General features: G+C 45.0%; 1 protein-coding gene across 4 annotated transcripts in view; it reads left to right on the top strand.

Moving 5' to 3' along the window:
* Positions 1 to 20,115, top strand: part of REV1 (DNA-directed DNA polymerase) — a 95,952-nt gene extending 75,837 nt beyond the window's left edge. For 3 of the 4 annotated variants that reach the window (XM_086490216.1, XM_086490213.1, XM_086490214.1), the window contains 7 exons: positions 17,312 to 17,386; positions 17,465 to 17,593; positions 17,724 to 18,145; positions 18,212 to 18,801; positions 18,880 to 18,940; positions 19,039 to 19,168; positions 19,503 to 20,115. In XM_086490216.1, coding sequence (XP_086346342.1) covers positions 17,312 to 17,386; positions 17,465 to 17,593; positions 17,724 to 18,145; positions 18,212 to 18,801; positions 18,880 to 18,940; positions 19,039 to 19,077 — 1,316 coding nt within the window. In that variant the 3' untranslated portion in view covers positions 19,078 to 19,168; positions 19,503 to 20,115. The remainder of the gene's footprint in view (positions 1 to 17,311; positions 17,387 to 17,464; positions 17,594 to 17,723; positions 18,146 to 18,211; positions 18,802 to 18,879; positions 18,941 to 19,038; positions 19,169 to 19,502) is intronic. The other variant, XM_086490215.1, reaches the window with a different exon arrangement.
* The last annotated feature ends 475 nt before the right edge of the window (positions 20,116 to 20,590 follow it).

Here is a 20,590-nt window from a genome sequence, read left to right as displayed (position 1 = left end):
GTGGTAGTGATGTGTGTGAACACACTAGGACCGCCGGGGCATTTTTTCCCTCTTTAGGAGGTTTTTTCCCCCGTGCATTGTATATACGCCCATCACTCTAGGGCTATCTATCTTTCCATTGCACACTAAGTAACACACTCTCTATTGTGTGCCTTGAGCTTCCTTCGTCTTCTCCAAGCTGTGTGTGTTTCTCTGCAACCCTAATTCCAACAATTGGTATCAGAGCAGGTCACGTCCTCCCGGGCTTAGTCGCCAGCTGCTCCAGCACACGCCTGCTCACTTTCTCCGATTTCAGTGAGCTTTGGCAAGCGTTCGCAGGTCGACAAATATTTTGGGAGAGCTCGAAGAGCTTGGTCTGCTCAGAATTTTGATTTGGGCTCATTTCGGCCTCCGTTTCCACTACGGGCAGTACTGCACAGGTTATTTCGTCATTTAGTGCAGATTTTCTGTCAGTGCCGTTTTCTGCATAACAGGTGCCTTATAGTCTTCTACGGTTTGTGCTATATAGCACAAGTTGTTCCCGCTCCATTTCTCCTATTTTCGGGCAGTTTTCACATCAGGTGCAGCATTTACCATGGCTGACAACAACAACACAGATGTGTTCAAGATGTTTGCTGCTGAGGACAGGTTGGATGGGGACAACTACCCTATGTGGGCTTATATGATGCAACATGTTCTTGTGTCAAAAGGTGTCTGGAACATTGTGCAGGGCATTGATGTACGTCCTGGTTCTGAAGATGTAGGCGATATTGAGGATGTTGCAGGTCTTGCTGCAAGGATTGCAGCTGTTAGAGTTGTTTTGCCTACAGCAGAACAAGCTCGTTGGGATGTTAAGGATGCGCAGGCTCATGCATTGATTGCGTTGTCTGTGAAGCGCACCATTATTCCTCACATCCGTTCAGCAAAATCTGCAAAACAGGCTTGGGATATTCTAGCAGGTCTTTATGCAAGCCGCAATGAGGCTAAAATTGCTTTGCTGCGTAAAGAGCTAGAGTCGAAGATTATGCATGAGGAAGATGATATGGACACTTTCCTTGCTAGTGTCAAGGATATCAATGAGCAACTCATTTCTGCAGGTGAAGTCATTTCTGACAGTTCCCTTGTGCAGACTGTTCTTGATGCCTTACCAGATTCCTACCAGACTTTTGCTAGTACTTGGAGACTGATGACCCAAGGAAATCCTGAAGTTGTCAAGTTTGATGCATTATGCACATTGCTGTTGCAAGAGTCACTTTCTAGAAAAAACAGGACTAGGCAGCGTGCAGTTGAACAGGCTTTTATTGCTTCTCAAAGAAAGGGTGGTAACAGTAATGCAGCCACTTCTTATGGTTCTGCTGCGAGTGGCAAAATTTCTGTTCCTAATGCTTCTGCTGGCAGCACTTCGTCTGGCAATTCTGGTGATAAGGGCAAAAAGAAAATGCGTTGCCATTATTGTAAAGCCAATGATCACTTGATCAAGTCGTGTCCTAAGTTGAAGGCCAAAGAGGCTAAGAAGAAAGAGGGTGGTTCCACTGCAAATGCTGGTTCCACTACAAATGCAGCCATTGTTGAGTCTTCTGTGAAAGGAGATTGTGATGCTGATGTTGATGCAGAATGGGCTTTTAGCGCAGAGTGCACTTACAATCCTGCTGTCCATGATGCATGCTTGTCAATTGCTGCAGATTCACATGTGTGGTACTTCGATAGTGGTGCTACAAAGCACATTACCTCACATCGTGAATTGTTTACCTCTCTCGAGTCTGTCCCTCATGGGAATTCAGTCACTTGTGCCAACAACGCCTCTTATCCAGTTCAGGGAGTTGGAAAGATTGTGCTCACTGCTGCTAATGGCAGTTCCTTCACACTTGTTGATGCACTTTATGTACCTGGGATCAAGAAGAATCTCTTGTCTGTATCCGCACTTGCTAGACTTGGACTTGTAGTCAAATTTGTGGATGACAGATGTACAGTTCATGATCTCAGTTTTGGTGATGAAATTGTTGCATCTGGGCTTTTGTGCCGTGGGCTGTATAAGCTCACTTTGTATGACAAGTGTGGACAAAATTTTGCAAATGCTGTTGCAGATTCAAGGGCTATTTCAGATGCAAAACTTTGGCATGCACGTTTTGGTCATCTGAATTTTGCCAGTTTGCTGCGTTTGCAGAAATCTGATATGGTTGCTTCTTTGCCGCCTCTTGAAGCACCTATCAAACATGTTTGTGAAGGCTGTATTCTGGGTAAAATGCAGCGTTCTAAGTTTCCAAGGGATGGTTCAGTTAGGGCCACATGCAGGTTGCAGCTTGTGCATAGTGACGTTTGTGGGCCCATGCAAACTCCGTCCTTGGGCAATTACCTGTACTTCGTGACTTTCATTGATGATTACTCCAGGCATGCGTGGGTATTTCCGCTTAAAGCGAAGTCCGAAGTTTTTATGTGCTTCAAACAATTTTTGGCTATGGCTGAAAATGTCTCAAAATGTACTATGGGCACCCTCCGTTCCGATCGAGGGGGGGAGTATATGTCTCATGAATTTAATGCATTTCTGGCTAGTCGTGGGATAAAACACCAATGTACAGTGCCTTATACACCTCAGCAAAATGGTGTTGCTGAGAGGAAAAACAGGTCACTAACGGAAATGGCACGATGTATGGTCAAAAGTCAAGCTTTGCCGCATTCTTTTTGGCTTGAGGCCATCATGTGTGCCACTTATGTACTTAACAGGTGTCCTACGAAAGCTTTGCAGTCTATTACTCCATATGAAGCATGGCATGATAGAAAACCTTCTATTGAGCACATGCGTGTTTTTGGCTGTTTGGCATATGCTTTGGTGCCACAAGTGCAGCGCAGAAAATTGGATGATAAGGCTGTCAAATGTATTTTTGTTGGTTATAGTGCTGAAAGCAAAGGTTACAGGTTGTATCATCCGCAAACAAAACGTATTTTGGTTTCACGGGATGTAGTGTTTGTGGAAGATTCTGTTCAACCCTTGCTGTCATGTACTAGAGACAGTAATGTAAGCTCACAGGACATTTATGACACTTTGTTGCCTCTTTTCAGTGGTGGAAATACGAATGTAAGTTCCAATGAGGCAAATGTACAGCCTATGGGGGTTTCTGAAAATGTTTTAGAACAGCCTATTACTGATGCAGATGTACATGATGTACTTGATGAGGAAAGGGCTGAAAATGAGCAGGCTAGAAGTATGCCAAAATGGCTGGTGCACACTTTGCGTGACAGTAAATTGGATGCACCTTTATCTAGTCGTACTCGTTCAGGCTCTCGCCATGCATCTTATGCATCAGATTGTTATGCTTTGGCTGTGTCTAGTTTACATGATGTTGAGGAGCCTCTGTCTTTTGATGAAGCACAGAATTCAGAAAATTGGATTGCTGCCATGAAATCAGAATATGATGCACTTATAGAGAATGACACATGGACTTTATGTGATTTGCCTCCTGGCAAAAAGGCCATTGGTACGAAGTGGGTTTACAAGTTGAAACGCAAGCCGGATGGTGAGATCGATCGCCATAAGGCTCGACTTGTTGCAAAGGGTTATGCACAACAAAAAGGCATAGATTATGAAGAGACTTTTGCTCCCACTTGTCGTATGACTACTGTGCGTTTTCTATGTGCATTGGCAGCTCATTTTGGTTGGGATGTACATCAATCAAACATTGTTACTGCTTTCTTGAATGGTGACATATTTGAGGAAGTTTATGTAACGCAGCCTCGCGGTTTTGTCATAAAAGGACAAGAGGACAAAGTGTGCAAATGTAGGAAGGCTTTGTATGGGTTGAAGCAATCTCCTCGTGCTTGGTATGAGAAAGCTGACACTCATTTGGTTAAACGAGGCTTTCGTAACAGTCCAACAGAAAGCACATTGTATGTAAAGCGTGAGGATGATGTATTTCTCATTGTGGTTCTTTATGTTGATGATTTGCTGATCACTGGACCATCTGAGAGACATATTGCTGAATTTAAGGCTGATTTGAATGCTACTTTCAAGATGAAAGATTTGGGGCTGTTGCATCATTACTTGGGTATACAGTTTAAGCAGTGTGATGGTGGTATTGCCTTGTGTCAGAAAAGTTACATAGAGACATTGCTATGTAAGTTTGGACTTGAGGATTGCAAACCTATTGCCACTCCCATGGAAACAGGTTTGAAGTTGAGTCTACATGATGCTGGCGATCCTGCTGATGTCACTCTTTACCAAACTGCTGTTGGCTGCCTCATTTATGTATGCAACACGAGGCCAGATATTCAATTTGCAGTCTCGCAGGTCAGCAGATTTATGCATAGCCCAGGGTCTAAGCATTGGCAGGCTGTCAAGAGGATTTTCCGCTACCTTAGTGGCACTTTACATCTTGGCTTGTTTTATCCCAAGGGGGGATCATTGCCGCCAGACTTACATGCTTTTTCGGACTCAGATTGGGCTGGTTGTTTTGACACGCGAGTGTCCACAAGTGGTTTTTGTTTCATGCTTGGCAGTTCATGTATATCATGGTTGAGCAAGAAGCAACCTACTGTGGCCACTTCGAGTTGTGAGGCTGAGTACAGGGCAGTCTTCACAGCTACGGTTGAGTGTGTATGGCTCAGACGCCTTATGGCTAACTTGGGTGTTGGACAGGACACTGCCAACACTATCTACACTGACAGTCAGAGCGCATTGGCAGTTGCGAGGAACCCAGTTTTTCATGCTCGCACAAAGCACATTGAGGTGCATTACCACTATGTCAGGGAGAGGCTCTCAGCAGGAGAGATCAGCTTGGCTTATGTGCCAACACAGGACAACCTTGCAGATCTTTTCACAAAGGCATTGTCTCGTGAGAAGCTTGAAGCTTTCCGCAAAGCTTTGGGCTTACTCCCCTTTGTGGACTGATCCTGTCCTCAGGGCATGGCACTTCCCTTTACTCATGTGCCAGCTCTCGTTCACCGCATCACTCCAGGGGGGATTTGTTACCATATACATGTGGTAGTGATGTGTGTGAACACACTAGGACCGCCGGGGCATTTTTTCCCTCTTTAGGAGGTTTTTTCCCCCGTGCATTGTATATACGCCCATCACTCTAGGGCTATCTATCTTTCCATTGCACACTAAGTAACACACTCTCTATTGTGTGCCTTGAGCTTCCTTCGTCTTCTCCAAGCTGTGTGTGTTTCTCTGCAACCCTAATTCCAACAAGGGTAACATGTAGTCCAAAAACTGTTAAAAACTTTGTAGTATCAGAAGATTCTGCTGAGGATGCCACAAAAGAATGTCCCGAAGCTCATTGAGGAGAAACTGCAAGTATTATGCTGAATCCATGAACGCCATGTCTTGGGTTCTTTATGGATTATGCTGTGTAAGACAGAGCGGTGAAGACGGGAGCGTGCCCGATGCGCGATGAAGTAAGGGTGGGAGTGGCTAATAAGTCCAGGGTCGTGGCACGAAGATTCTCCAAATAAAATTCCAATAGACTTTGGAAGGGCCGGTTTACTCTGTCTGCTCTTTGGTGGGACCGGTATGCTTTCAGAAAAGCACACGACAGAAGCTCTAATACCACTGTCACGAGGCGGGCACTACGTGCCAATGGAAAAGAACAGAATGAACAGACTTTTAGCACTTCAATAACAACTGAACTGAAAGAGAGAGAGAGCACACGTGACACGGAGTGGCGGAATTCCACCCCCGAGAGTATTGGCCCCAAACCTTGGCGTCCCTTTCGGTATTTCTTTATATTACTTGAACTCTGTACAATGCCGGTACTCAAACACTCTGCACCTTCACCCAGAAGCGTGTCAGAGAATGAGCCTTGTGCACATATTTAAAGGTCCTTGGCCTATGAAAAGTGGTTTACATGAAAAGCTTCAAACTCAAAAGCATATGGTTCGAAAGCAACTTGCCCAAAAGCTGTCAAGCGAATTACGGAAATCTGTACACCTGCCATGTCACAAAGCAATTCGCGGAAGTCCGTACCGGCTGCCACGTCATCGACGCAAATCGTGGGGTCTAGCTTTATTTATTGTCTTTGTGTCACTTGGGCCCCATCGGACGGGATACCATAAGTTGGTGGGAACTCTTCTTTAAAAATATGCCACTTGGCAAGACTTTGTAAGTCGGTAAAACTTTTTCTGCAGGCTTCTTTACTTAGGGTTTAGGCCTTTGAGCCGGGATCTGCAGGTTCGCTCCGTTCTTCAATGGATTGACACGTTAGCAGTTTGTGACAAAGACCATCAGAGATTGGCCTGATTTGAAGAATGTTCATGAAGGTCAAAGCATTTTGGGTTTGTTCTCTTACTACCGACAGTTCATTCGAAGATTTGTGGAGATTGCTTCTCCTCTACATGCTTTGACACAGAAAGGGTATCCTTTCACTTGGGGACCATCTACGATTGCAACGTTTAAAGACTCTCAAAGAGAAGTTGACGATTGGCCCAGTACTGGTTTTAAACTATGGAGGACATGCTACGAGCATACCTCTCTCGACGTCAACCTGATTGGGAACGTTATCTCCTGCTGATTGAGTTGGCTTATAATAGTACAAAGCACTCGGCTAATGGCTACAACCCGTGTATGCTTATGTACGATTATGAGCCGAAACCATCAATCGCCACTGGATTCAAGGGGATCAAGATGCGATCAGTAGCCGATTTCTTGCATGAGATGCAAGAAATGCTCCAGATTGCAAAAGAAAGCGGCATAAGATCGAGCCACTTTTTACGCTAATCAACATCGACGACCCGCAAACTCGAGGGCATGTGGGTGTACCTTAGGGTATCGAAGGAGTCCGAAACGATCCGAACTGGCCAATGCTCCAAATTGTCTTCTCATTATTGTGGTCCATTTCAGATCACAAAGAAGATAAGTGGGGTTTCTTATAAGTTGGACATGCCTCGAGGCATTGTTGTACATCCCATGTTCCACGTAAGCCGTCTAAAGGAACGGCTGGGGCAGGATGACCTAATGATTCCTCCTCAGCAAATTCCGAACTTGGAAGACACCACCCATTACATTCCACTTGAACCCGTATTAGTTCTCGATCAAAGGGTCCGCAAGTTTCGCAGATCTTCGTACCCCAAATATTTGATCAAGTGGAAGCATCATCATGAATCCCAAGCCACTTGGGAGTCAATTAAATCCTTAAGGAATTGTTTCCCCGGCTTTATAACCGAGGATATTGCTGAGGACACCAATTAAAAATAAGAGGGGGAGTGTTACGTCCCCAGACATCAGGAAGGGCGTTGCACTATGTCCGACCAGTGTGAACCTCCCCCTTTGGTTATGAAGTCCTATAAATATGACTCGAGTCTCATTTGTGAGACATCTTGTGTAATCACTACACTTGGACTCTAGGCCCTTGGTAGCTCTGCCCACACACCCATATTGGTGTGGGCTTGGTGGTATGGGACACCGGCCCTTGTGGCAAAGACTAGCCCGCTTGGTTGTAGGCTCGAGGGTGAGCCCGTATTGGCTCTATGGCTGGGAGGTGAGCCTGATGTCCGTTCACTATGTGTGTCTAGGTGTGAGTTGGACCTGTGTCATGTCATGTGCGCAGGATGGATCCGACAAGGGACTAACATTAACCGACTTGCAAAGACTAAGAGCCACATGAAGCTCTCACTCAATTTTCACGTGCAACCCCCTAGTCCATATCTTCGCGCAATGTCCTATCACGAGATTAGCTGTAGACATTGGGCTTGGAGGCACTGGTTGATGCTACCTTACCAAATGATGTACCCATCTATATGGTAATGAGCTTGTGAAATTTTTTCCCAAAGTCAAAGGCCACACCCCTTACTGCAACCAAGATAGGTCATGCTATGGGGATGACAAGCTTCTTGAGGCTCCCCTGGTAATCTCTTGCAGTTTAGGTGCGAAACCCTAAACTTGCGGAAAAACACAGCAGGCTGTTATTTTTTGCTTTGGATCGTTTTGAGCGGAGCGACTCGCCTACGCATGTCTCAAGTGCTCCCGCACGCAATGGCACAATTCCCCTTTGAATCGGACAAGTTTCGCGATGTAACTGTGCGTACCTCTAGGAGATTAGCAATTAGTTAATTCGGCACCTGTTCAGAAGGCTCTTGCCTTGGCAAATGCGCATAAACCCCCCAGAACTGTACATAGTCAACTGAGAAGCCCAACTAGTGGGGCATTACCATATGTGCAAAAGGGGAGAGAGAGATGCGCGAGAGCAAATGGTCACTCTACATGAGACAACGGAGAAGGCAAGCTTTTAATTAAGATGTGAAACTCGCACCCACTATGTAACAAACTTGGACACTCCAAGTCAAGATTCTACTGCGACACAGCGGAGATTCGCTTCAAAACAGTTCACAATTCACACTTGATTCGACACGGCCCGGCGGAGTTCCGTGCCTAGAGATATTGGCCCCAAAGACAAGCGCCCCTTTTAGTATTTCTTTTTGTATTAATCTGTGTTCAATGTACAAGAGAGTGGGTAGGTGCTAACTCTCAGACTCTGCGTCCAAATGCTTTGAGAAGTGAGGGCCTGACCCACTTATTTTTTGATATAAGGGATGCCCAAAAGCAGAGCCCCAAAATCAAAAGCTTGCTCAAATAAAGCAATTATCCCAAAAGCCTATAAGTGAATTCAGCCAGCGTAAATCCAGCCAGCCTAAAAGCAGAATTTCCGTACGCAAATGCCACATTAGCAGCTTCTGCGTTTTGCGCCGCAAAATCCGGAAATCGGTATGGCAGTCCGTATAGCCTTTCGGTGCATGGTGCGTGGGGTGCGTACTGCTGCCACGTGTCCATGTGTGTCCAAGAGCATGCCACGTCACCCATTTGTGACATACCCCCCTCTTGAAAGCATTGTAATCGACCTCGATTACGCCTACAAAACAGACAGAGGCCATAAACTGTCTTAGCAGACACTGACTGTTAGTATCGACGCACTAGGAACAACACATGTAGCACATGTACCAATCGACAGTCACATCACAGGACATCACATGACAAATCACATTAAAAAATTCATTCCAAATCTTAAACCATGATTAATCGACAACGTATTTAGCAATCGCATCTAGATCCAGTCGGGACCTCACAGATGCTCGATTAACTTATCCATATTGCAATCATGTCTATAGAGATTTATGAGACCGAAATGCTACAGTCATTTCGTCTATCAGTTCCTGCACTCAAACAAGTCAGTACAAAGCAATTAGTATCGTTTTCGGGAATTCCAGTTCATAAAGTCATACAACAGAGTACTACCAGCCCAGCAGTATCCCTGAAACCCAAAGGGACATCAATGACTCTATATGAAAAATCGGGGCAATCTGTCGACAAAGGAGCGGAGTGACTCCCCTCTTGTGCAAACCCGTTGCACTGGATTCGCCCATGCTGAAATCGGGGTTCTATCGGAGTAGACTATGCTAAACCGAATGCTTCAAGGTAAAGGTTCACAATCTGAGGAGTATCTGCTAGGTCCTCCAATTCGCATCCAATGCGGGATAGTTCTTGAGTTTAACCAAGAACTGCCTCATCACTTTACCTTTAATCTTTCTATCTTTATGTGCCAAGATCTATTCTGGAACGAGTATCTCCTCGCTTTCCTCCACTTCGGGTTGCTCATCTAGCTCCCCATCATCGGGCACATCGCCTTTAAAAGGCTTCAAGAGACTCACATGAAAAGCATTGTGAATTCTCCAAGTATCGGGCAGCTTTAGTCTAACGGAGATATCATTTATCTCAGCGCAAAACGCGAAAATCCGTACAATCTGCCACGTCATCATGACAGCACAATTTTCGGAGCGTCCGTACAGGTCTGCCCCGTCATCAGTTGGCTGCGCAAGCCTTTGTGTGTGTGTGTGTGTGGGTCCTGCTTTATTTTAATTCTTTTATGTCTCTTGGGCCCCATTGGACGGGGTCCCATAAGTTGGTAGGACTTCTTCTTCTATTGTTGCTTGCTCTGCCCCTCGGCCGTGATGTGAAGGTTGGCTCTTCACTGACTTGACACGTTAGCAATTTGTGACACCTTCTCCTTTGTCTCATGTAGCGCGATGAGTTGCTCTCGTGCATCTCTCTCTCCCCTTTGCACATATGGTAATGCCCCACTAGTTGGGCTTCTCTGTCGACTATGTACAATTTTGGGGGTTCTATGCGCGTTTGCCAACGCAAGAGCCTTCTGAACAGAAACCGGGATTAGCTAATTGCTAATCCCCCACATGTATGCACAGTTCCATTGCAAAAGATTGCGAATTTGGAGAGTTTTCTCGCTTGAAAACTCATCCAAGTCACAGGGGGACTGGCCCATTGTGTGCGGGAGCCCTTGGGACACGCGTAGACGTGTTCGCTCCGCTAAAAACGATCCAAAACAGAGAATTATAGCCTGCTGTGTTTTTTTGCAGGGTTAAGCTTTTCCACCTAAACTGCAAGAGAACACCGGGGGAGCCTCGAGAAGTCCTTGGGATGCTTAGACAGGGCTTTGGGCACCTGGCAGTGACAAAACAGGGAATTACAGCACGCTGTTCTTTAATTGCGAGGGAATCCGTCCTAGACATGTGCTTTTGACCTACAGGGGTTTTGGCATTGTCATGTTGCCGAAATTGGGTCTGAAACCTGCAATTTCAGCCCTCGCCAAGTTTGAACAGCTTTGTGAGACTTTGATCTCTGTGTTCGGATCGTCTGTTCTTAATTGAATAAACAAATACCGAAAGGGGCGCCAGTCTTTGGGGCCTATAAGGTGTCGGTCTTCGTGTGCGCAGTGACATTCGAGTCGTTGGATGTATTTGTGTTCTCTTTTCTTCACAGTGCTTTGTGTAATGTTAACAGGTAATTGAAATAGTACCGTCCTGGCCTCTACTGTGTACAGGCCAGTTATATCGGCTTTGTGCTCGACCTCAACTACCTTGAGCTTTGCACATCTGTCATCATCACCCTCGAGCTGTCTACGGGTTGCAGCATAGGGTTAACTACCTGCACCCACCATTTTGGTTGCTCTCAAGTTGTCACAGTGGATTAGACTACCGTGCCCAATTTGCTCGCTCCTCTTGCATCATGGGCTCGGCCCAGCAACGTATGCTCCAAGCTCGCCATAGCCATAGCTATTCCTGCGCCACACTAGGCCACTGCACACGTATTGTATGCCAAGTTGGCGTGCACCATCGCCATTGCAAGCCTGCCATCACCTCGTCAATTGGCTGCCCTAGAGAAAATTCAGAGCCTCATCACGAGCTGCTATAGAAAATCTGAGCCTCTTCACGTGCTGCTACAGAAAAGCGATTGCGCTATCATCAAGCATAGCTTATGGCTACCAATCAAGCTACTTTAGCTTGATAATCAACTCGTCCAAGATACAAATAGTTGGAGGTCAATAGGACGCCTTAGCCTTTGAGCTTAACCCAAGCTTAAGCCTCATCAACACAAGCCAGGATTTCAGGGTGTTGTGCCATCCTCTACAACCACGCTTCCTCTACTGTAGCCGTAATTGGCTCCTCATAATCAAATAACTTTTTTGTTTCCCCCCTAAGAGAGTCTAGCACTCATGCCTTAGCCCTTCGTTAGCACAAATCTTAAGTGTGTTATCACACATTGTCCTGCAATGTATGCTGTTGTAATCGTATGCCTTGGAGAATCAGAGGCTGCCTTGCATCAAGGTAATACCATTCTTGAGGATACTCACACAAATGAAGAGCACCAAATTCCATTCCGCTGTATGGCATGCCTATCAAGGCAATTCACTAGGAGGTGCTTCTAGCATGAGCTACCTCCTAGCCCAAGCTCAAGGGAAGGAGATTTGGTAATTACAAGGAAAAATATCAAGCTACGACTATGAACGAGATGATCAAACGACCAAGACCATCATGAAGAGGCAACATCAAGGAGATCAAGACGACGACAAGCATGAACCTCGACTCCATGACAATGACATTAGTTGAACCTAGGGACTAAGTGATCATCACACCCTAGATGAATCATAGTCCTATGTACACCATAACTAGGTTTAAGGGGAGGATTGTTGGGAAGTAACCCTACCCATAGGTACCTACCCTAACTCCTAACACATGATATGTGTGTACAGGCCCGTAGGGCGGTAGACTTTGGCTTTCACCCGAAACTTTACTTTAGACTTTAGGACACAAAGAAACTTTGCAAATAAAACCTGTAACTGGAATTAACACTTCGAACACACACGGCTTGGAAGCTAGAGCGCTCCAAGCAAACGCCAACAACCTGTTGGCCCCAAAGATTGGCGCCCCTTTCGGTATTTCTTTATTATTATAAAAAAGGGAATAAATTATGTGATTTCCTACGAGCTGTCCCGCATAATCCGAGCTGAAAAAGACTTGTTCTGGCCCGATTTCGGGAGCATAACCGTACTAGGAAATTTCATAGACAAAATCCCCACGCAATGGATGACTTTCCCCGCTGAATTCTCTGTTTTCTGCCCTGAAATTGGGCCAGATCACCTATCTAACGATCCCCTCGCTTCTGCGAACCTCCTGGGGGTATTAGGGACCGTTTAGGGCGGCCTAAACCTACAAATTTACACAGCAGGCTGTAATTTCCTGTTCTGGGCTCTGTTTTACGAGCCGAACGCATTCGTAGCGAGCCCTCGTACTCCCGTACCTGTTGGGCTACTTGCCCTTTGAATCGGACGAGATTTCTCGTGAGAAATCTCTCCGAATTCACCTGTACCTGCGGGGGATTAGCAATTCGCTAATCCAGTACCTGGACAAGAGGCTCTTTCCTCTGCATATGTTGCTAATTGGACTATTTCTTATTTCTAATGATTAATTTCTTTTTATGAAATTAGGATATTTTAATGTGTACACTAAGAACTGTTAAAAGATTGTAGCTACAGGAAATGCCATCAGGAACGGACAACTCTGATGTGTCATTTGATGGGTGACGGTAAACATTGCGAAGGAGTTTCCGTAAGTTAGGTGGAAAGGGCCGGGTTATGAGTGCCCCCGATGCGTCACATGATGGGTGACGGGTGGATCAGTAAGGGGGCATCCCATAGGCTAAGGAGGAAATCCGAACTGAGTAAGAAAATACGCGTAAGAACGCAAGCACAAGAATAAAGATGGGTCCAATGAATCTTTTTACGAAAAGCAGGAACAATCGCGAGAAGGCAGACGCTTTCCCGCGAGGAATCTATGTTTGCATTGCATTCGTGCATGTGGTTGCATCCAGGGACGCCTGGGAAGTGTTGTTAAATGCATTGGTTTTAACTTATAAGATTTTATTGAGTTTTTGGGCAGGTTCATACCAATTTTAAAATATGCCGGCCGCCCACCTAATAAGTGGGCAGCCACTTAGAAAATAAAGCAACAAAACCAGCCAGCAAATTCTCTCTCCCTATTTCGGGTAGAACAGCGCAAAAAAAAAAAAAAAAAACCCGCGATCTCGACGCGAGCAGTTATTCGTGCCGTGGCCAGGGAGCTATAAAAGCACCACATGCCCTCACTCACGGGAGGTACCAACATCAGCAAGAGAAGACTCTGCCGCAAGAGATCACGAGACTACGAAGCACGGAAGTCGCTTTTCCCGCGCAAGAGTGACAGGTATCTATTGTGGATTCGCCATACGAATTGTTGTCGCGTGTTTGTGTGGTTTGTTTTGCAGGAATCTCCCGTCTTACGGGAAGGCCCTTCACGGGAAGTACGGCTTCACGCCTAAGTCCCTTACGGGAAAGTATGGCTTCGCGCCTAAGTCCCTTACTGGAAGGAACGGCCTTGTGCCCAAGCCCTTTACAGGAAAGTACGGCTTCATGCCTAAGTCCCTTTACGGGAAAGTACGGCCTCGTGCCTAAGTCCCTTACGGGAAGGAACGACCTTCGGGTCTAAGATTACAGCACGGAGGGGTTTCCTCGGGTTCTCGTGCTTGTATACGAATTCTCCCTGAATAAAAGAATACTCTTAACGGGGGGGGACTAGCCCATCTTCTGGTCCCCAATACTGTGTCGATCTTCTCCCTTCTCTCACATTTGCAAAGTATTTTAATTTTCAGATTTTCAAGTGCTCGTGTACGCTCCCGTTTTGTGACAGCATACGTGCATTAACCCACATAACTATACATACAGATGAGTAGCCCTCGAGCGGGGCATCATGATTTTGTTTTCAAAAGGGGAGAGGTGTGCGCGAGAGCGGTATTGTCGTGCTACATTGTGCAAGGAAAAAGGCAAGCTTTCCATTTTAGCTTCATCCGTGCATCAACTACTCCCACACACACACACACTCAGTAGAGCTCACAGTCAATAAAATCAGCCTCCTCTCTCATTTTGGGCGTCCCCTCTTGCTGCTAGACTTGGCAAACTGACCTGGAGCCGCCATGTGTCCACTTTGTCTCTTTTGAGTTGATTTCCTAGTACCCACCAACTTATAAGTGTCGTGCGAGGCCTACATGACTTTGAACTGAGCCTAGACATACTTTTACTGCATGGATTCCAGTGCCGGTCGGCCCGACCAACTCGTGGCGACAAGGCCTTCCCGTCTGCAGGTGAAACTCTCGGCCGTCGGCCCTTTCACACTTGCTAGACAATGTCCGCCTAGTTGCAACTTCAAAAAGAGGGTCCCAAAAATTAACTAAAAATCATCGGAAAGAAACCAACAACTAAGGTTAGCAGTTGCCACGTCCTCGTCACATACCCCCCTCTTGAAATCGCAAACGTCCTTGATTGCATGCCATATATACATGCCATTGATGATCTTGTGTTGTTAGCACCCTTTTATCATCGCATGTACCTGCAAGAAAGGTCATAAAACATAGATACAAATGACTTAATGAGACCTTTATACTCTTGTCATTTCCTTCTATTATAGAAGTGAACATTATACCTTTAACACTTGAAGAGCGATGCACACTTCTATTACACTAAATCCATATGTACATTTGATGTGCTAGCTCCGTCATTACCCCTGCTTTATACACGTTGGGTTGGGACATACGTAGGCTGTAACCTAGAGACCTCAAGGTAAAGCTGCAATACATTTGGTGACTCTGAGTGTTCATACTCTTCCATCCACTTTGCATCCATAGGTGGATAGTTCTTGAACTTCACCAAATAGCGTATTGCAACCTGTCCCTTAACTTTTCTTTCCTTATGTGCCAAAATCTGCTCAGGAACCAAAACCTCATCAAGCTCATCAACTTCTGGCTGATCCTCTTGTGGCATATCTTCTAACACATCACCCACAAAGGGTCTTAGAAGACTCACGTGAAACGCATTATGAATCTTCAAGTGCCAGGCAATTTCAGCCTATAAGCAGCATTGCTGATCTTATCAAGCACTTGAAAAGGCCCAAGTAGCGCATATTAAGCTTAGGAAACAACCGTTCCTTGCCCTTCATCTTCTTTAAGCTTGCCTTTTCAAACCTCAATAAAACCCAATCACCAGGTGAAAACAACAGTTCACGTCGGTGACGATCAACAACCCTTTTCTGATTTGCGTGAGGCAACTTTGATTTTTCTATACATTTCATCCATGTTCTCAACATATCGATCTGCCTCAAAGATCTTGCCCTTTGTATGCAAAATGGGAGGAACCTTTTTGCCACCTTCAACAATCTCAAAAGGTGCCTTGCCTGTGGACGAATGCACCATATTGTTGTACGTATACTCAAGCATAGGCAAATATTGTTCCACTTGCCCTTATTATTTGACACATAACATTTCAGTAGATCCAAGACGGGTAGAATTAGCCTCTTCTGACTGTCCATCACTTTGTGGATGAAACAAAGACGAGAACTTGAGCGTAGTGCCCATGTTCTTAAACAATCCTCTCCAAAACAAACTCGTCATGCGAGGATCACGATCACTGACAATTGACTGTGGCATACCATGGTACTTAAACACATTGTACATGACCAACCATGCTATTTGATCGGATTTTATCTTCCTTCTGATAGGAATGAGATGGGCTTGTTTGCTGAACCTGTAGATAATGGTCCATATACCATCATTCCCTATCAGCGTTCTTGGAAGATAAAAAATAAAATCCATAGCAATGCTTTCCCATGGCTTATCTGGAATCGGCAGTGGCTGTAACAACCCTGGTGCCTTTTGTGTGTCAAATTTGACCTTTTGGAAAATCACGCATGCTCGCACAAAGGCATCCACATCTCTCCATGGCTTCTCCAAAGCTCCCAGATTATCATAGGGTATTGCCTGCAACATGGGCACCATAATGGGGCTTATCGGCGCCCCTTGGGCATTGACATTTTGCGTCGTAGGTGCCATATTTGGCTGCGGTCCAGAAAAACCAGCCATGCCAGAATTGCCCTGTGGCACTCCAAACTGGCCCTGATTGCTCTGAAAGCCTTGCTGCATGCCGATATTACCATACATGGGGTTTGGCATCATGCCTTGCATACCCCCAAAAGATTGTTCCTGGCATATATTGTTGGTTTTTAGGCACATAACTTGCCATACTTGGAACACAGATCCACCCCCGAAATACGCATGATGTACCGTGGGTGGTGGAAAAACCTAATGCATTGCCTGGAAACTGGTTCCTTGTCCATTTAATGCAACATGTGGACTTTGAAAGGTGGCAGAATGACTTGGAAAAACCTGTGGAATTGGCATCCTAACCACCTATTCATGGACGGAAGGAACCTGTCTTGGAGCCCCAACAGCGTGCGAGTGCTCCCTATCTTGCTGGGACGCATGAAGGACCTGGGCTTGAGACTCAACGGGCTCTATTGGCTGTGTGAGTTTCCTTGTCTGCTGTGGCACTGGCAAAAAAGGTAGTGAGACAAAAGTGGCAGAGGCAGAGCAACCCCCAGACAGACCCTCGGAGGAGAGGATACCAGACTAGGATCGAGAAGAGGTACCAGGACAGTTGGACGGAGGGATATAGGAGGACCAACAGTTGATGGCAGTCCAGGAGAAAACTGAGTTGCCCTAGAATAGGACAGTCCAACAAACCTTGGATCTCTTGGAGATTCAGTCGTAGGCGCCTCTCAACATAGGCACTGTTCAGGGGGGAGCAGATGAGTGAGTCTTCGCAGTTTGGAGAGCATTTCAACTATTCAATAGGCTTCCCATCTCCAACAAATGTCCCTGATTAGAGTATCTTTTATACCCAAATGTTTCATGTGGTATGTTCCCTATGATCTCATTGTACATCTTTTAGGGTTTTTCCCATATTTCTTGTATATGGACCAATGGTCGATTTTTATGTGATGCGAAGGGTCAAAGCCCCACTTTTATTCGTGCGCGCGCGCGCACACACACACACACACACACACACACATAGAGAGAGAGAGAGAGAGAGAGAGAGAGAGAGAGAGAGAGAGAGAGAGAGAGAGAGAGAGAGAGAGAGAGAGAGAGAGAGAGAGAGAGAGAGAGAGAGAGAGAGAGAGAGAGAGAGCGCAGATGTCCGCGAGATTCGAGGAATGGGCCTTCAAGTGACCAGGCTAGAATCACACCCAACACGTTCCACTGATGAAGGTAGGGAAGCTCCTTAGCTGTCCAGACTTGCATTCGTTAGGGCTGCAGATTGTGTGTCAACGTATTTTGATTGTGCAGGTCAGCAGCATCAGAAGGCATTGGGGGCATGTTTGCAATCTTTTCCAACAGGCAACTCTAGAAAATGTGTAGTGGACAACAAAAGCTTGACTAAACCATCAAAAGAGACACTGTCATCTGTGGAGGATGGTAAGTGATTGCCAAAACAATCACAGGAGAGCTTGATTTAGCTGCCAATCGCATGGCATTATTTCACAGTTTTTGTTTTAACATCAGCTCAAGCACCAGTCTTTCTCATTTTGTTCTGGAAAACATGCAGCTTTACTGTGGGGCATCAACAGAAGCCAACTCAAGGAAAAGAAGGGAATGCTAAGCTTGGGAAAAATATGCAAGGGCCCTTTTTCTGGCCTTAAACGATCCAGTTTAAGGAAGGAAAAAGGCAAGCAGGCTCTTAGCTGTTTGCCCCATCATTCAGAATTGGACCAGTCTGTTTTGGCATCCTTGCCCCCAGATATTATAGAAGAGTTGGATGATGTCTATAATCGAGCAGTGACTCAACATTTTTCATCAACCCAGAAGCCGCATTCTTTAACCACTGTTTCAGTGTTAGGTGGACCACCTGCTCTAGTGCAACCGGAGTCTGTTGTAGCTGTTGCAAACAAAAACTATGCTATCAAACTCATTAGAGAAGAAGAAGAATTCTCTGGAGCCTTAGATGGTCATTTAAGGATATCCAACATGGTGTGTATTACTTTGTAGTTGTTTCACTAAGGTATTGTGAATAGCTGGATTGAGTAATTGTTTTAGCAGGAATCCTGCCCATTGGATGAAAGGGCTCAAACATTTTGCTTAGGAGGCACAGGAGCTGACTCAGAGTCAATTGCTCCTTTGTCCTTATCCCAAGTTGATATGGCCACTTTGGAGGAATTGCCCTTTGAACTAAGGAAGGACATTCTAAGATCTCTTCCTCCACATCGGTGCAGTAATTCAAGTGAAGTGGAACTCTTGGGGGTGCCTGAACAACCACAGTCCATATTGCCCTTGGCAAAGATATCCAATCCAGCGAGTATCTCCAAAGATGTTCTTCAACTTGATGGTCTCTGGTGTGGTGACCCTCCCAAATGGGTTTTGCAGTTTGAGACAATGGAAGGAGCTGGAACTGACGCTCTTCACCTCCTCTCAAAAGCTTTCTTTGATTGTGGTTGTCCTAAACAGTTTTCATGCATTCTGCTCCATGCAATGTGTTTTCACAAGTTCATTGTGTATAATGGTGTAAAGCAAGATAGCAAAGATTCAGTAGCATTCAGGTGCTGCCTGGAATTGTTTAAACAGTATCTTTTGCCACAAGTTTCCGGCAATCTAGAGGAAGTGTTCACAGTTGTTCGGGTATTAAAACGGTAATGCAATTCTCTTGGACATTCCATACATTAAGACATGCCTTAGATGTTTCTGATGTCAATTTTTTTGAAATGTAGTCTAGCCAGGGAAGGCCACTTCTGGGACAAAATTTTTCGCGTGATCCTTCCTTCCATACAGGTAAATAAAATGAGGAGAGGCAAGCAAAGGCTGGATGAGTGTGTGGATTTGAGTTTCTCTCACATCCCAGTTTATGTATGTAATCATTTCTTTTTCAGGAAGCAACTAGAGAAATTTATGGAGGCAGCCTTCTATAGAAAAATAGAGCTGGGACGATGTTGAAAGAAAAACAATCTAGTTCCTTTGTTGTGAAGGGAGATTGGTTGACTACATCTTTGTAAACAAATGGTAAGGGGCAATATTTTGTACTTCATGTAGGAGATTGCATGCCTTATTTTTTACTTAGTGATTGACTGATCAAATGACTTTCACCGCTTCATCAGAAAAGTCAATTGAGGGAGAACATTTGAAACAATCTGCCTGCAATGTCATAACCTTTTATAGTCACAAGAAGGTTTCTTTCATTTATCCAAGCCGAATCAAATTGATGTCTAGTTAACAGCTGACTTAAGTCTGGTCCTTCTATCCTTGGTGCATATTGGGGTCGAATTGGTTGTGTTAATATGGGTGGCTTTCATTAGTGCAAAAGATACTTAAGCTCTTCTTCTTTGGCCTTTTGCAGTTTGGAATGAAGGTTGTCCATAACTCACCACGTTAATGTGGATAAGTTATTTGAAGACTACTTTTTGCATTTTGGCCTTTGGTGGGTTAAGAGTTCCCCAAAAGTAGACTGACCCAGTTAACTGTCATTATATGATTGTTTGCTTTGATGCCAAATTGCAGAGAGCTGTATGCTTCACTTAGTGTGTGGCAGATCACATGGAATGGCATGGATTGCTTTTGTTATGGATGCCATGGATCTGGCTGTGCTTTTTGCTACAACACCAGGGACATGAAATATATTTTATGGATGTAACTATTTGAAGATCCTCCCTTTGTGGGGCATGTAAATCTTGGTAGCTCGGCAGTATTTCTATGTAGATACCTAAATGATTTGTAGTGCAATTTGTAACGCTCATGTAATGCTATGACATCAAAGCTGCTCTGCAAGGATTGGCATTGATTCCAAGGTTGGGTGATCATCTCTTTTCAGTTATCTATTAGCTTTGTGGTTGCATGCAAAAGGTACCATCTTTTGGATCACGAATAAACTATTCCCCAAGTCTGGATAATGTTGCTCCATGAGAGGGACTCCATATGGAAGATTGTGAATTGAGCCCAAAGTTTTCTTAGTCTATTTGAGCAAGTTAGATTCATATTAGTAGCGCACTTTATTTCAAGTCCATTATGCTCTTGATCTTTTGAAACGAAGGTAACCTCGGACACATCTGTCAGCATCTCGTGTATCATCCAACTTATGATAAATGACACTTGAAAATTGTGATGGTAAGATATTATTCAGAAATCCTCTTTCCTTCTGCAACTCGTCTCTTGTGTAATTACAAATTGGTGACAACTATGCTTTGAAAGAGATGGATGGATTGGGAATCCCTTATGTTTGATAAGTGCTTGTTTGATTGATTAGGGTTTCAAGTAAAGCTCACATTTAGTGTCTTTTCCTCTGTGGAATTGATTATGTGATTGACTTGGAGAGTCATGTGTTGACATCTATTGATTCAAGCACTACCAAAGTAGGTTGGTGTTTGTACTAGGATGAGGACATGCTTCTGGCAAACAACCATGCTCAACCTTTCAAGATTGAGAATTGAT

Source organism: Adiantum capillus-veneris, chromosome 19 (genome assembly GCF_014529385.1).
Source record: "Adiantum capillus-veneris isolate H3 chromosome 19, ASM1452938v2, whole genome shotgun sequence".
NCBI lineage: Eukaryota > Viridiplantae > Streptophyta > Polypodiopsida > Polypodiales > Pteridaceae > Adiantum > Adiantum capillus-veneris.
This window is presented reverse-complemented; position numbering and strand designations above follow the sequence as displayed.